The 16632-nt window shown below is 42.1% G+C and overlaps 1 protein-coding gene across 2 annotated transcripts in view; it reads left to right on the top strand.

Annotated features, from left to right (window-relative positions):
• The window catches only part of LOC111143056 (cytidine/uridine monophosphate kinase 1), a 37482-nt gene extending 31431 nt beyond the window's left edge, over window positions 1-6051 (top strand). For both annotated transcript variants that reach the window (XM_022496496.1, XM_022496497.1), the window contains 4 exons: window positions 552-704; window positions 2206-2282; window positions 2518-2614; window positions 3739-6051. In XM_022496496.1, the coding sequence (XP_022352204.1) occupies window positions 552-704; window positions 2206-2282; window positions 2518-2614; window positions 3739-3780 (369 nt within the window). In that variant the 3' untranslated portion in view covers window positions 3781-6051. The remainder of the gene's footprint in view (window positions 1-551; window positions 705-2205; window positions 2283-2517; window positions 2615-3738) is intronic.
• Window positions 6052-16632: the final 10581 nt, after the last annotated feature.

A 16632-nucleotide genomic window follows, 5' to 3' on the forward strand; every position in this document is an offset into this window, starting at 1 on the left:
AAAATTAATAGAATTCTGTACCTCTTTATATTTTAATTTCTTCTGTGTTGTCAGCATTTTGTAGTCATTAATATCTACCTTAGGAGCTTTTTTTTTTTTTTTTACATTTCTGCTTATGCTTCATTGTTTCAAATATCCCCTCAAATGGACACCACTCCTGAGTCAAACCTTTTCTTTTCTTTTCTTTTTTTAAGATTTTATTTATTTATTTGACAGAGAGAGAGAGGAAACACAAGCAGGGGGAGTGGAAGAGGTAGAAGCAGGCTTCCCTCTGAGCAGAGAGCCCCATGTGGGACTCAATCCCAGGACCCTAGGATCATGACCTGAGCTGAAGGCAGATACTTAACGAATGACTGAGCCACCCAGGCTCCCCCAAACCTTTCCTTATACCTTCACCCCAAAAAACCTCGTAAAACTAATCACTCCTTCACTTAGGCTACTTTTGTACCTAGTATATACTTTTATTAAACATGTTAACACTGAAAAAAAAAAAAGAAAGAAATTACATTTTGTTGATGTCCTCTTGAACCTGAATCTTCCTTTTCTTTTAGGAAATGGATCACACAATGGCTGCCAATGCTCAGAAGAATAAATTCTTGATTGATGGGTTTCCAAGGAATCAGGACAACCTTCAAGGTTGGAATAAGACCATGGATGGGAAGGCAGATGTGTCTTTCGTTCTGTTTTTTGACTGTAATAATGAGGTAATTAAGACCTTCATCTGCTCACACGGGCTTTCACTAACTGATGGTCAACTATTAGGGAAAAACAAAGTGACGTTTTACTTATCTTTGCATTTTATATGGGCAGCAGTTTTACTTCGAACTGGTAAATGGATGAATGGAACAGTGCTGTCTTGCTGTTGGAGTACTAAAAACTGTTTGGTATCAGCAACCCTGTGGATCTAAAATTTGCTTGATTTTCAAGATAACAAGTATTTGCTTTGTTTTGAAGTAAGAATTGACTTGTACAATAATGTTAGGTAATGAGGCTGTGCTGTTTCCTCTTAGGTATGTGCTCTTTTCAGAGTATTGCCTTAGGATGTTAGGAAAAGACTTTTGGGGAAGTTGGGAAAACTTTGTATTTTAAAGAAACATCTAGGATAGCTTGATGTGAAAAGAAAAAAAGATAGCTTGATTTCTATCTTTTTTTTTTTTAAAGATTTTATTTATTTATTTGACAGACAGAGATCACAAGCAGGCAGAGAGGCAGGCAGAGAGAGAGGAGGAAGCAGGCTCCCCGCTGAGCAGAGAGCCTGATGTGGGGCTCGATCCCAGGACCCTGGGATCACGACCTGAGCCGAAGGCAGACACTTAACGACTGAGCCACCCAGGCGCCCCTTGATTTCTATCTTCTAAGAGTGAAATGATCTTGAAAAAAGCAAGAAAGCGTTTTCTTCCTGGTACTTCTAGTAACATATCCAGACATACCTTTGAATAGCTAAATGAATTTCTCAGGATCATTTAATTAAGAGGCCTGACTGTTTGACAGCTGTAATATAACTTCACTAAGTTAATGCCAGCAGCCCGAAAGAATGGGAACCTAAATTACTGCCTTGAAGGAAGTTGGCTATTCTTGGGCTGAACTGCAAATGTGCCTCTGCTGGAGAGACTTGCTGCAGCCTTTGAGTTGTTGTAAAAATCTAACTCTCTTTTTCCAACCCCCAAAAATATGTTTTCACTTATTCTTCAAAGTTAACTTTAGAATGTTCACCACAGCTTTATAACTAAGGAATGTTTATTCACGATTAATAAGGGATACTTTATTCAAATGCAAATTTGTTGATTCTTAAATATTTGGATATTTATGGAATTATCAAAAAGTAAGCAAAATGGAACAAAGTTTGAGGCATGTAATTCATACCTAACAAGTTAATAATATATCCTCGATGGAAGCACACACATACAGATCTTCTTTTTATTGCGGTTTAAAAAAAAGTGCACGGGAAAAACTGAGTCATGAATGAATTCTTATTATGCTCTGTACTTATTTAACCTAGTTTATATAAATTGAACCACATGTTTAAATTTAAAAGGACTTTGCATGTTGATTAATGAATTAGACAAATTAGTTTTAATGTAGGGTTTTTTTTTGTAATCTCTTCAAACTTTGTTCTCTTTTCGGGTTAAAAGAATGGCAAATGTGAAAGGCAAATTTGGATCTTTTTTTTTTTTTGGAATGACTTTTCATTATTTTTCTTTTTAGATCTGTATCGAACGATGCCTTGAGAGGGGAAAGAGTAGTGGTAGAAGTGATGACAACAGAGAGAGCTTGGAGAAGAGGTACTTTGCAGATTTTATCCATCGCCTCCTTAGGCTGAGTTTGGAACTTGAGGCCCAGGTTAAACCCCTGCCTCAGTTTGCCCAGGGACAGTGAACGGCACGCTTAAATATATAAAATGGCGGGTATAGAAAGAGGGTTGGTTGGGTCAGATCTGGGTTGTGCTCTGAGCAATCCTATAACATGGGGAAGAATGGGAGGATATGTAGAACCTTGTATTATTTGCTGCTTTTGCAGAATTCAGACCTATCTTCAGTCAACAAAGCCAATTATTGACTTATACGAAGAAATGGGGAAAGTCAAGAAGATAGACGCCTCTAAGTCTGTTGATGAAGTGAGTATCCCTAGCTTGCCTTAAAAGAAAAGTCAAGTAAAAATGTGATTTAGCGGGGTGCCTGGGTGGCTCAGTGGGTTAAAGCCTCTGCTTTCGGCTCAGGTCATGATCCCAGGGTCCTGGGATCAAGCCCCACATCGGGCTCTCTGCTCAGCGGGGAGCCTACTTCCTCCTCTCTCTCTGCCTGCTTCTCTGCCTACTTGTGATCTCTGCCTGCCAAATAAATAAATAAAATCTTTTTTAAAAAAATGTGATTTAGCAGGCAAAGGGGTATGTAGGCAGGAGAAAAAGAGATGTGACAGATTAGTTTGCTTTTCAAGACCCTGGAGACTAAATGAAAAATGAGATTTTTTTTTCCTCTTCTTTGAATAGCATCTAAAATAGATTTTACAACTTCAGACTCGTTCTTCACAAGAAGTGGATGGTTTATTAATTCCAAACCTCTTTTCTCAAGCACTAGAAAATTGGCATTTTGAGAACTGTGATTTGGACCACGTTCATTTTTAAAAATCTCTAATGTGAATGGCGAGTCCTCTTAGTTCAAGGGCCCCAGGCTGCTTCCATCTCTTCATCACAGAGTGCAGAGCTCCAGGGGCACAGGGCTTCCAGACCTAGCCCTTCTCTCCTCTAAAAATCCGTGATCTCTCAGTGCCCAGCAGCTCTTTTTAGTGTCTCTTAATCCAGCTCCTCTTGCCCTGATTCCCACCCTGAGTCTTCCTTTCTGGACCTTCCTTGTTTATCACATGGTTGTGTTGGGTGTTTTTTATCCATTACTCCTTCCCAAGAGGTGAGGTGATACATCAGGGAACTTAGTGCTTTAGAACCAGAACTAGAAAAATAAGCCACAACAGTTTACATTTTATCAAATAATTGCTATTGATCAAGAAATTTGTTTGTCCTAAAAATACTAATATAATTGAATGCACTTGTTCACAATTTTGTACATATTTATGATATTACTTACTACTGTCTAAGGTAAAATAGATGAAACCAAGGAATTACAATATCTTTTAAATGATACATCTTGAAAATTAATAAAAAATTGACTTTTTAACAGGAACTTAGCCATATAGTGTTTTAATAATACCTTCTTTTAAAATTACTATTATTTTTGTCCTTTGCAGGTTTTTGATGAAGTTGTGAAGATTTTTGACAAAGAAGGCTAACTCTAAACCTGAAGGCATCCTCGAAATCATGCTTGAATATTGCTTTGATAGCTGCTATTAAAACCCCTTTTTAAGGCAATTTTAATCTTTCATAATTACATCTCAATTAATGGCTGGAAAGTATATAGTAAGACAAATTAAATTTTTTATCTTAGATTTTTTTTGGTTATAGGAGTAGACAGTGAATTCGGGTCTAACTTCATCTTAGCTATGGTGCTCACAAAACAAAGAAGGGTATCAGCTTAGTTCTTTGTTTTTACTCAAAAAGCATATCCCTTTTATAGTTTGTGCCTTCTGTGAGCAAAACTTTTTAGTATGTCTGTATATCCCTTTAATAATTACAACATGTTAGGATTAGGGATTCCCCACTTCCTTGTTTTCTTGCAAGTTTTAAATTTCCAACCTGTTAAGCGAATTTGTGGACCAAATTCCAGAGGAACTTCTTGTGTAGTCGGTTCTTGCAAAATGTGTTTGGTAAACTCATGAAATGAATTCCTAGAAGTGTTTTAGTATATATCAAATAACTGACCATTTCCTATAGAAAGGTAAGAAAATAGGCTTTGTTTTATTACAACTTCTACAAAGTTGTGTGACAGGGCATCTTCTTTGCTTCCAGGGATTGGGATGGGGTCACTGGGGGTTCAGAGCCTGGCAGATTTGTCAGCTTTATTCTGACATAAATCTGAGGGTAGGGGGCAAGGATCACATCTAATGACCTGTGTTCCTGTGCTCTATTATATAGCATTATTGATGATTTAAATTGATCTTAACAAAATTCCTAGCAGTGGAACCTTGAAATGCATGTACGAGGTTTATGGTAAATGATTTGGTTAGTGTTTTGGTAACGCTTCATTCAAAGTGTTTTTGTTTGTGTTTTAGACTAAATGTAGGGTTGGTATGTAGTAAAAACATCTAATGGTTCATTTCCCATTTGTGTTTTATTTTCTTGAATACTTTTTTTCAGTTATTTGTTTAAGGAGATTAAAAATCATTGCACTTTGGTCAGAAAAATAATAAATATATCTTATAAATGTTTGATTTCTTTCCTGGCTACTTTTATTTAGTATATTGTTTTTTGGCATCATGTTGAAGCATTGAAAGGTACAGAATTTTAAAAAAAAAAAAAAAAAAAAAAAGGCTATAGAGTCCAAAGGAATTTTCCCTTAAATCCATTCTTCCTTTAAAAAAAATCTCTGAGAAATTTGTTTTCTCCTTATCTTTTTCTGTCATTACTAAAGCAGAGTAAATTCCAAGGTTCTTAATGTGAGATTTATTAAAATGTTTCTCACTTTTAGCATTTATGCTATTTGGTGTACAGGGTTAAATCAGGTAGGGAATTTTGTCTTTGTGTAATTGGGTTTTACGTTTAAAGTCATTGGGAATAGGAGCACCTGGCTGGCTAAGTGGTACAGCATGCAGTTCTTTTAATTCATGGTTGTGAATTTAAGCCATACATTGAACTGGAGTTTACTTACAAAAAAAAGAAGAACAAGAAGTATAAAGTCATCAGGAATAGTGAGTGCAATTTATGGATGTTCTTACATTATAATAGGTTCATTTATTTCTGTGTGTATTATGAGACTCACTTATTAATGATACATTTTTCAACAGACTTAACCATTAGGAAACAAAGTATCTGTAAGTACTGTAACATATTAGCCATGAAAATTTGTATTGAGATTATCTTGGTTTCTTAGAAGATATTGTAATGAATTCTTACCTAGTGATTTAGTCCAGCCAGTACAGAGGAACGTTACTGGTGGTTTAATCAAACAACTGCAGTATGAAGCAAGAGTAAAGACTAAGGTTTTGAGAGCATTCCTACTCAAATAAGTGAAAAAAATCATCCAATGGGGAAATCTAAATATTTATATTGATACTGGGAAAGCAAATTCAAGGTTTTTAAGAAGACTGCTGAGACTAGGTGCTTTGCTTCCTTTTATCACACATCCTTCTGTGGCATTTGAGAACAGAAACCAAGAAACAATAATTACAAAGTTATGAACCTTTGCTTATTGTTTGCCTTTGAGTAGAAAAACATGTTGGCAATGTTGCATTTAGGATTTGACTGTGATACATCTGACTTCATTAGTTTGGTCATTCCGTTTGTTAAAGATACAGTAACCAAGAAGTTTTTGACTTTCTTGAAGGACCCCAGTGGAAGCCTTGCTTTTTTTTTTTCTTTTAATTAATTAGTCTTATTTCCATTCATTGATGTTGGATGTGTATGACTTACTTGGTAAATAATCCCAATAAATATTGTGCTATGGCCTTTGCTGTTTCAGATTTCTGTTCTCTCAAACATATTAAAAGACCGAGAAGTATCATGTATTTAACATGTGGGTTTAAGGCAAAAGCAGAGTTCAGGATCCAGGAGAATTTTTTGCTCTGTGTATTGTGTTTGAACATCTTGAATTAAGTAGAAAGCATGACTTTATCCCATTCCTTTAAGAAGTAATTTGGATTGAGGCACAAGTATGGCGTATTTTATTACCTACCTACAGCATCGGGGGTGGGGGGGGGGAATGGCAGCCAGCAATATCTCAGGATGCAGGGTTTTGGGGGCTTGTGGCTTTGTCATGTAATTTGAGTGGTTGCCTGACACTCCAGTGGTCTCTGGAGATAATAGTGGCTGAAGGTATTGGCCAGAGCAGGTCAGCATTTTTGCCCTGGAGGTTTGGTCCTTCTTCTTCAAACACATACTAATTGCACGAGCCATGGTGCTACAAATATATTCTGTGCCTTCCAAGAGTTTTCCACCTAAAACTAACATCCTGATATGGGCAGACCTTCAGATGTCTTCTGTTAGCTAAAAATCACTATTATGTAGCTTATTTCCCTTCTCCCAAGCCTGCCTGCGTGCTTCAGCTAAATTAAGTGCGCCTTAATTCTAAGCACTTTTTTCCAGTGAAAGCAAGGAAGCTCATTTATTGTGTACCAAGGAAAAAAGGTAAAAATGGTCCTAATCACCTATCCCTTTATTTCCTCACCCCTGACTCCAGTATTCTTGGATCCAGGTATGCTTTCCTTTGAATGGGTGGGATTATTGTGACTGTGTATGTTCCGTCTCAGTTATGTTCTGCAGGTCACCAGCTTTCCTGTCCTGGGGAGGGCTAAGGACGAAGTTGAATTTCTGGCTATCACCCTTTACCTTTGGTCAGCTATGCCAGCTCCAGGCTATGCCCAGGGCTTGGATTTGTATGGGGTCCCTGCTGTCCCTGCTCATGAGAGCAGAACCTGTTTTTTCTTCAGTCCCCCTTTTTTTAAAGAGGCTTTTCTTTCATTATTTTGTCCTCCTAAGACTGAGGCATAAGAGAAGAGGGTTTAATTATTTTCTCCTATTTAGGGGGAGAGAAGGGTCATAAATCAACATTTCTCTAAGGGAGGTTCTTTCAGCCACAGGAAATTGTTTTTTATTTACGATACATTTTGAAGTAACTTCATGCAGCTTCCTAACATTGGCCTTTGATGCCCTAACCGACCAGAGGGAAAGCATCTGCACATCTGCAGAGGTAGGTTACCACATCTCAACCCTAACGGTAAATAATCCACACCTTTAAAAAGTGTCTTCCACAGAGTGGAATCGAGCAGTTAAGCAGCATTCTGCATAGTTAGCAGATGCGTTCTCTTGGGTTGAATAACGACATTTTAAAAAAGAAAGTAAAATTCAAAAAACATGTCTGTGAGCTTTGGGAACATTCGAATCCTACCCTTCAGGAGGCTTCCTGGAAGAAATACATTCTCAGTAGCTGCTTCTATGAAATTTGGGGGGGAATTGATAACAGTGGACTCAAGATGGCCTTCAAGAAAACCCCTGAATTGGCTGAGATTCCTTGCCAGTTTGCAAATGCTTGCAGCCATCTGAGGACTCTAGGTGGAGCTGGCCATCTCACAACCACCTGGCTCCCAAGGGCTTCCAGAACCAGAGGGAAAAGACCCTGAATTGGTTCAGCAGTTAGTACTTAAAAGCACAAAGCTGTTGTGCATGGCTCACTATAGGTTTTTCATTAGTTTTATAGAGAAGCTTTTTCATGAGTGGCTCCAAAGCAGCTGCCAGAATCTGGCCAGGGTATCTGTGATTGAGACAAGACTGCATCAAAAGGACCCTGAGATCATGACCTGAGCTGAAGGCAGTGGCTTAACCCACTGAGCCACCCAAGCGCCCCAGGATTTTTTTTTTTTAAGAGGAAGAGTGAGGCTGAGGGGCAGAGAGAGAGAGAGAGAATCTCAAGCAGGCTCATGGAACCTGATGTGGGGCTCGATCTCACAGCCCTGGGACCCTGACCTAAGCCAAAATGAAGAGTTGGAGGCTTAACCAGTTGAGCCACCCAGGTGCCCCTCCTTAGGATTCCATTTTCATTCCTCCAGGGGACCAGATGCTGAGAACCATAAAGCAGTGGGAATGGGAGGGGAGATGAATCTTTCACTTCATCAGCCTCCCTCTACTTGTAGCACACAACTATGAGAAGACTTAAAATGTGACTGACTGTCTTGGAAGGAAAACCAGGAGAGAGAGACTGGGATCAGAAAACAATGTTTTGGTGAAAATCTCACCACCCATGCATAGTTCAGTCTAGTTGATTGATTTTTGACCTATTGTACTGTATTGTATTATATTACTGTTCCTCTGCTATGACTTAAAAATTATTTACTTTATGAAGAAGACTTTTTTTTTAAAGATTTTATGTATTTATTTGACAGAACGAGACATCACAAGTAAGCAGAGAGGAAGGCAGAGAAAGAGGGGGAAGCAGGCTCCCTGCTGAGCAGAGAGCCCGATGTGGGGCTCAATCCCAGGACCTGAGACGGTGACCTGAACCAAAGGCAGAAGCTAAACCCACTGAGCCACCCAGGTGCCCCTGAAGAAGACTTTTGACAGTTTCTGGTTCATGTTCCGGATCTGAAACTGCTTAGTAAAAATTTCTACTTGAAGCCTTGGTAAGACTATGGTGTATCCTCAGCACTTTGACTGTGTTTACTGGACTGGAAAAGAGAGAAGTGAGAGGCTTTCTGCCTAATTTCTCCTCCGTGGGTGTGCATTGTGGAGTCTTTGGGAAAGAAATTTGAGAGATCTTAGCTGTATTTCTGTATTTTCTTACTGACATGGCACAGAACAGATTCTTAGTACGTTTTATTCTTAATAATTCTCTTGAATATTGAAGGACGTGTCTTCCTCGAAGCTCTCCAGGTTCTGGAGGAATTAGGCCTAGAACCCAGCTTTCCTTTCTTCTAGCCCACATTTCTTAATTAACACCCAACATGCTTTTATCCACTGTCTTTCCTAGCAAAAACTTGGAAAGGGGAAAGGCAGGGTCATAGCTTGTGATGCTCCAGAGTCACTCATTTAATAGGATTTCATTCGATGTGGAGAACAGTTGTTGAATGTCCTTTAAACCACTTCTTTTTTAAAACCAGTGCCTCAGGCATCACTCCCAGAAATTCTAATTTCATTTTAAAGACTCCCCAGGTGAATCTAAATCAGTGGTTCTCAAACTTTCACATGCATCAGAATCATTTGGAGGGCTTGTTCAACTCAGTTTGCGGAGCCCACCCCAGAGCTTCTGGTTCTGTAGATCTGGGTATGGTCCAAGAATTTGTGTTTCTTGTCAAGTTCCAGGTGATACCGATACTTTGAGAACCACCGTACTAAATAGTGACAGGAGCCGATATTGGAAACTCCGGGTCTTGCATCTTTGTGGGCAAGGGACCAAGCAAGTCTCCTTGGTTTTTATATCCACAGTGCCTAACACAGAGTAGGTACTTAGTGCTGGATAAATGACAAATTGCTAACAACCCTAATGAGAGCTTATAAGTCAAAGAGTTGCCTAGTCTGCCATCCCTGAAGCTCCTGGGTTTGTGGGGGGCGGGAGGGGAAGGAGAAGGACTAGGAGAAGATCACAAGTGTTCTCCCTCTAAAGAAGTTGTCAGATGGGTACTAACTTGACAGCGTAGCATGGCTCAGCTCACCAGCTGCCACTGTCTTAAAAGGTGAGGATCGTCCTGGGGGCTGCTCTCACTGTCTAGACTTCTGAAGGGAGATGTAGATGTGTTCATTGTGAGCTTGAGGGCACAACTAAGCCCCTGGAAGCAGCTCAAGAGGTCCTTTTAAAGTTAGAGCTGCCCAGGGGCACCTGGGTGGCTTAGTCAGTTAAGTGTTGCCTTTGGCTCAGGCCATGATATCAGGGTCCTGGGACCGAGCCCTATATCGGGCTCTCTGCTCAGTGGGGAGCGCTTCTCCTCTCCCTCTGCCTGCTGCTCCCCCTACTTGTGCTCTCTCTCTCTGCCAAATAAATAAAATCTTAAAAACAACAGCAACAAATAAAACAACAACAACAACAAAAAAATCTGCCCAGCAGTAAAATGGAATAACTGAGGATGTGAGTTCCCCATCACTGGAGGTGTGCAAGCAGCCTGGACACTCAGCAGGATGTTTTAGAATCTTCTAGCCCTAGATAGGTAGGTTCTGTCGCCTGTGGACCATCCTATTCAAGCTGTAGCTATTGAAGTCTAAACTCCACCTGGAACCCCAGCCACATTCTCTGGCCCTTTTGAAACCCAGGCCGCAAAATAGCTCCCAAACCATAGAACCAAGGAGGCAAGCCTGAGGAACGTCATGGGAGCCTGTGCCTTCTCATAGGAACCCAAATACTGAGAAGTTTCCTTAAGCTTCTCTTTCTGCCTCCTGGGTCCCTTCCCCAGTGTCTGGAATAGATACTCCAGAGAGTTCTTTGGTGGTAATGCTGCTGGCAGTGAGGAGGTCCCTGCTTTGCCTCAGAGGAGAGGAACAGCACTAGCAAAAGCATGACAGGATGAGGGGTGAGGGGAATGCACCCAGCTGAACAGGGTGGGGTTCTGTGTACTGAACAATGGGAAACACGAACATGCAGAGACAAGGTGGGGAAATGTAATGGACAAACCATAAAGGCAGGTAGAAGAATGCGGACTCATCCTATGTCTGTTTAGTCAAGTCCAGACTTGAATGCTGGGGAGCTACTAGGCTGGATAAGGCAGTTTGATAAAGGCTTCTCCGATTTTGGAGGCTGCTCTCCTCTTCACTCCCTCCTCTTTTTCCTCCTTGCTGTAAGATGTCCCTTGAGTTCTATTCTGAACCCTTAATGGTTTTTCCATCTCACTAGGGACAGTTTGCAAACCCGCCCTGGCTTGGCCTGGGTTAGGGCTGGGCCCGGGCCCGGCTTGCCTGAGCCGGGGAGAAGAGGCGCCTCCTAGCAATAAGCAACCCACAGAATTGTGTCTGTTATTTAAGAAAAGTTTCTGGGTTTTCGGCTAATTGCAAAAATACATAATGGATGCTTTTCGCATCTGCTAGTTATTCTGGAACAGGCCTGCATCCAAGAGCAAACTTTAAACAAACAATAAGATTATGGAGCTTAACTATTTCAATGTGTAACAGAAAAGAAAGCCAAGGCCCAAAAAGTTATATTAACACACTCGCAGACACAAGCAGTTTTACCAACAGATACGCATACAAACATACAGATGCACCTTCCAGTTCCAGTGCTCACGATGCCTACACACAATCTGCTCATGTGCCCAGTCCCCAGCACCAGTATACACACTCTCTGACACATACACAAATACACATGCCTAAACTCATAGACATGTATGCCCACCCAACTGGGCAGCACAAGCACACAGACGTACAACCCCAGACACAGCTGCATTCCACAAAGCATTTTCACTGCAACAAGTGGTCCTCTTGTGTGGGCAAGTGGGCCCTTCTGGTCCTGAAGTAAGTGAAACAATCAGCTGGGTGCTGGCTGTGTCTGGTTGGTATCAGGTGTAGTTATTCAGTGTGGCCACCAAGGGGCGCCCGTCATCCGTCCTACATCCACCTTCTGCAGGTTCTGCCCGCCTGTCAATTGTTTCTGTGCCCACACCTTCCTGTTCTGGCTCCCTGCACAGAGCTGGGAAGCATCTTACTTCCAGCCCCAACCTTCTAGGATCCACTGTACTCGCTGACACCTCTTCCCTCTCCCAAACCACCGAAACAGCCACAACTCCTCCTCCCTCCTAGTGGAACAAACATACTTCAGAGCCCCCTGCTCAGTCCTGAGACTTCTTGAGAACTTGATCTGTCAGGTCTTAATCATAATGTGACTTCTACCAAAAGCTTCTTCCCAGGAGCAGCTGTTAAAATTTCATTTCTCTTTCAGAGCCTGAGATAGCATCTCCCACAGCAGGATTGTCAAAGTTAACAATGCATGTTAAAATAATTGAGTAAGTTAATGCCCAACTCAACAACTTCCCCACCAGCCCTAGCTGGAGAGATCTTCCACCCCCAGCACCTGCCTCCCAGCCTTTTTTACCCCCTGTCGGACTATGAAACAAATCCTGGCTTCAAAACATAAGCTAGGGTAGAAAGACCTAGTATATCATGAAGTCAGTCTTTTTCAGCATCCCTGACGGGTGGCTACCCTAGTAACAGATTGCTCACTCCTCCCTAAGCAGTTGTCCTCATTGGGTGGCTCAGACTTCTGGGAAGTTTCTCTATGTTCTCCAGAAACATTCCCAGAGCTGCTTCTTCATGACAGGGGCTGTGGCAGGCCTGGATTTCTGCCCTTCCCCCGAGTTGATAGTCTGGAGAGGGCATTTAACTAGCACAGCGTGAGACCTGCTTTCATGCAGCAAGTACAAAGTACAGGGGAGGGTGTGGTGAACTTTGCAGAAGAGCGAGCCAGGGAGTCACAGGGAGTGAAGGCTGAACAGAGAAAGAATAAAACAATAGTTACAATTTTGTTTATTGAACGCTTACTGTGTTCAGTGACTGCTAATCCTCATAGAGGAACAATTCTAATCCAGGTCAGCCTGCCTGCCATCTGACAGTTTAACTACTAGGCCAGAACATCTCCTATCACAAATAAAATAGGAGTTTGGGGGCAGACATGCCAGGTGTATTAGTTTTCTATTTCTGTGTAACGAATCATCAAACTTGGCAACTTTAAACAACACCCACATGTTACCTCACAGTTGTACAGAAGTCTGGGTTCTGTGCTCACCATATACAAAGCTGAAATCAAGAAACCAGCTGGGCCGGGCTCTCATCTGGAGGCTCTGGAGAGAGTCTATGTCCAAGCTTATCCACACTGTTGGCGGAATCCAATTCCTTGCGGTTGTAAGAATGAGGGGGCTGTTTCCTTGCTGACTGTTGGTCACAAGGCACTCTTGGCACTAGGGGCCGGGCTCAGGTCCCTTCCACTTGGGGATAGAATACATAGAATACATATAGATGCATCCAAAAATTTAGAAACTAAGAAAATTTTTGTGTCATTGTGTTAGTATCATTCACTGCAGAGCTGGTGGTTACTAGATGGCATTTATTTTTAAGATTTATTTATTAGAGACAGAGCAGGAGTGGGGGGAGAAGGAGAGGCAGACGGAGAGGGAGAAGCAGACTCCTCACCGATGTGGAGCTCAATCCCAGGCCCCTTGGGACCATGATCCAAGCCAAAGGCAGACACTCAGCCTACTGAGCCCCCCAGGCACCCCAGATGGCATTTTATTTCTTATACTAGTTTTTCCTTTCGTCTTTCCTTACTGCCTTTATCTCTCCCTCATGTTTATCCAGTCTCTCATTCAGCCTCCCTCTGTCCCCAGAGACCTCTTTTCAAGGGCACCTTCTCTCCTACTCCAGTTTCTCTGCAAGTGTCTTCACCTGCTGGACACCTGTAAGCCTGACTTCCTCTTACAACTTCTGCACGGGGCGGGGTCAGGGGGCCGCTAGTCTTTTCGGTAACTTAAGTCTTTTTTCTTCCATGGCTTATTTCCACTTTTGTCTGGAGAAAACCCTCCAAGTAATCACATAAGGAAGGGTGCATAGGACATGAATATTCTGACTCCTGATAAGGCTCCGTATATCTTTACTTTAGCCTAGTAATTGATGGCTCAGTCTTTATAGAGCTCTGGATCAGACACTCTGCTCTGCCAGCGTCTGGAAGCATTTCTCAGCATTTCTTCTGAGAATTCTGAAGGCAGTTTCGTTCTCATTCCTTTGTGACCCTTTTTCTTTTCACTTTTCTTCCCTCTGAAAGCTTTTAGATCTTCTCTTTAAATCCCTGTGTTAAAAAATGTCAGGATATTATTCCTGAGTGTGGGTCACTTTGTCATTCATTTTGGGGACACGTAGTGAAGTCTTTTAATGTGGAGACTTTTTGAACTTTAAGGGAAATTTTCTTACGACACTTTTAAATAATTCCTCTTCTCCATTGCTATCTGTGCTAGTATTCCCATTTGTTGGATTTTTAACATCTTGGATTGATCCTTTCTGTTGCTTATATTTCCTTTTTCTATTTTTAAAAAAATTTATTTTTCTGAGTAATCTCTACACCCAGTGTGGTGCTCAGACTCGCAATGCTGAGATCAAGAGTCATGTACTCTTCAGACTGAGCCAGCCAGGATCCCCATTCTCTCATATTTTCTACCTCCTCTTCTTTTTATTCCATTCTCTGAAAAATTTCCTTAGCTTGAAAACATTCTAGTCCTATTATATATATTTATATTATGTATGTTATACACAACTTACTTAAATAATAGATAAATTATATAATTAATTACATATAAAAATATTTATATAATATATACACATAATATAAATATATGTATTTTTCCAAGGGCTGTTTGGTTCTTTTTCTTTATACCATCCAGTTTTTATTTTAGGGACACAATACCTCCTCAAATCTCTGTGAGGATATTAATAGAGTGTAGACCTTTTTTTAGTTCTTCTCTGTTCCTTGCATCATTTCCATTTCCTCCGAGGTCATTTTATTTGTCTTACATTCAGTTTGGAGGCTTTCCCAAATGTGTGCTAATCGTTAGCTGTCCTTTCATATTTAGGAATGAAGAACAGCTTGCTGTCCAGCTGGCATGCCTTAGTTGATGAGGCAGTCAGCCAGCCACCACAGCAGAGGACTTCCTCCCCCCAGTCCCCTCCTCCCCCAGTGCCAGGACATTGGGGTCCTCCTTCTGGGGACATTAGATTTCTCCAGAAACTGGCTGCTGTAGACATTGACCTCTTGGTGCTCAGTGCCCAGGTGTGGGGTCACACTGTCCTTTGTCCAGATTTTCACTGAATCTGCTGATTTGAGCTCTGCATCTTGCTGGTTCTGCTGAGAACGACTGCCTCTTGCCTTGACTGTGTCTTCTCTGCATGCTCCGTGCCAAGGCTTTCCCTGCCCTGCTGCATCAGTTACCACCTTTCCACCTGCTTTCTGTTTTCCTGAAATGTGTTGTAGCATCTCCCCTGCTGATTGTACCTCACCCATTAGTTTTATTATTGTGGGTTTACATCCTCTTTTTTTTTTTTAAGATTTCATTTATTTATTTGACAGAGAGGGAGATCACAAGAAAGCAGAGAGGCAGGCAGAGAGAAGGGAAGCAGGCTCCCCACTGAGCAGAGAGCCTGATGTGGGGCTCGATCCCAGGACCTTGAGATCATGACCTGAGCCAAAGGCAGTGGCTTAATCCACTGAGCCACCCAGGCGCCCCTCCTCTTTATTTCTTAACAGTCATTTTAGAGGGCTCTCAGGAGAAAGGGGACTAAAGCCACCAATGTATCATCCCCAGTGATGTGTCAGCCCCTGTTCTCTCTTCTATCCCTCTTATTACCACACTGGCCCAATGGCGAGGTCCTCAAAAGTGTGCCCCAGGACTCCCATTCTTGCTCCCTCATCCCCGAGCCTCAGGCACCTCTTCTTCACCTTTCAAGGCTCTCACTTCCACAGGAAAGGACTATAGACCTCTTCACTCCAAGTGGGCATGTCAGGTGAGAGCTTCTGGGAACATAGTCCCTGTTGCTTCGAACCTCACGAATGAAGAGTGAATGGTGGAATTTCAGTGCTGGGGCTTGATTTGGGAAAGCTGTATCTCAGGCTTGAGCACCGTTCTTATATGTCTTGAGCCCCTAAAATGATCTCATGTTACTCACTGGTGATAATGGCACAAGTGTGACTCTCTCAAAGGGCTGAGACAGGCTGACTGTGCAGGAGAGAGGCTATTGCTACTCTGAACTATACCCTCTGTCTCCAGGCCTGGACATGTGGCTTGTGATTACAGAGGGGCCTGTGCTGTCCCCGACCTGTAAAGGCTATGAAGCCTGGTTGCCTGGAGGTGGCTCTGCATCCCCGGCCTCCAGCGGACAGACTACTTGGCCAGGATGTTAATCCTTCCACTGGGACACAGGCCTCCCTGAATCCTCAAGGGCTCCCCCTAGAGGATCCCCTGCAGACAGATCTGACCAACCATCCCGGTTTGCCCTGGAGTGAAGGGCTTCTCTGGATGGATGTGAGATTTCCTTCCTTCCTTTCCTTCTTTCTTTCCTTCCTTCTCTCTTTCCTTTTCTCTCTTTCTTTTTTTCTTTTTTCAAGACTTCATTTATTTATTTATTTGATAGAGCGAGAGAGCACAAGCAGGGAGAACAGTAGAGGGAGAGGGAAAAGCAGGCTCCCCACTGAGCAGGGAGCCCGATCGATGTGGGACTCTATCCCAGGACCACCTGAGCCAAAGGCACATGTTTAACTGACTGAGCCACCCAGGTGCCCCAGGATGTGAGATGTTCAATGCTAAAAAGTGGAAAGTCCTGGGCAAACTAAGGCAAACTGGCCACACTACCGCAGAGGACTGTGTCCCATCCCAACCTCAAGTTCCCACAGAGGAAGATTTGAAAGCCTCACAGACTGCTAATTGCAGAAATAGAACTCAAACCAAGGAGTATCTGATACCAAAGTTTAAGAGCTTGAGATGGTCTTGAAATGTCCAGTTTAAGTCCCACCTTCTCCAGGAAGTCTTCCCTGATCATGTTTGCCTTCTGCTCCAAATTTGGGCAGAAAATTCAACTGA

The sequence above is a fragment of the Enhydra lutris genome, unplaced genomic scaffold (assembly GCF_002288905.1).
Source record: "Enhydra lutris kenyoni isolate GAN:26980312 unplaced genomic scaffold, ASM228890v2 scaffoldscaffold9, whole genome shotgun sequence".
Lineage (NCBI taxonomy): Eukaryota > Metazoa > Chordata > Mammalia > Carnivora > Mustelidae > Enhydra > Enhydra lutris.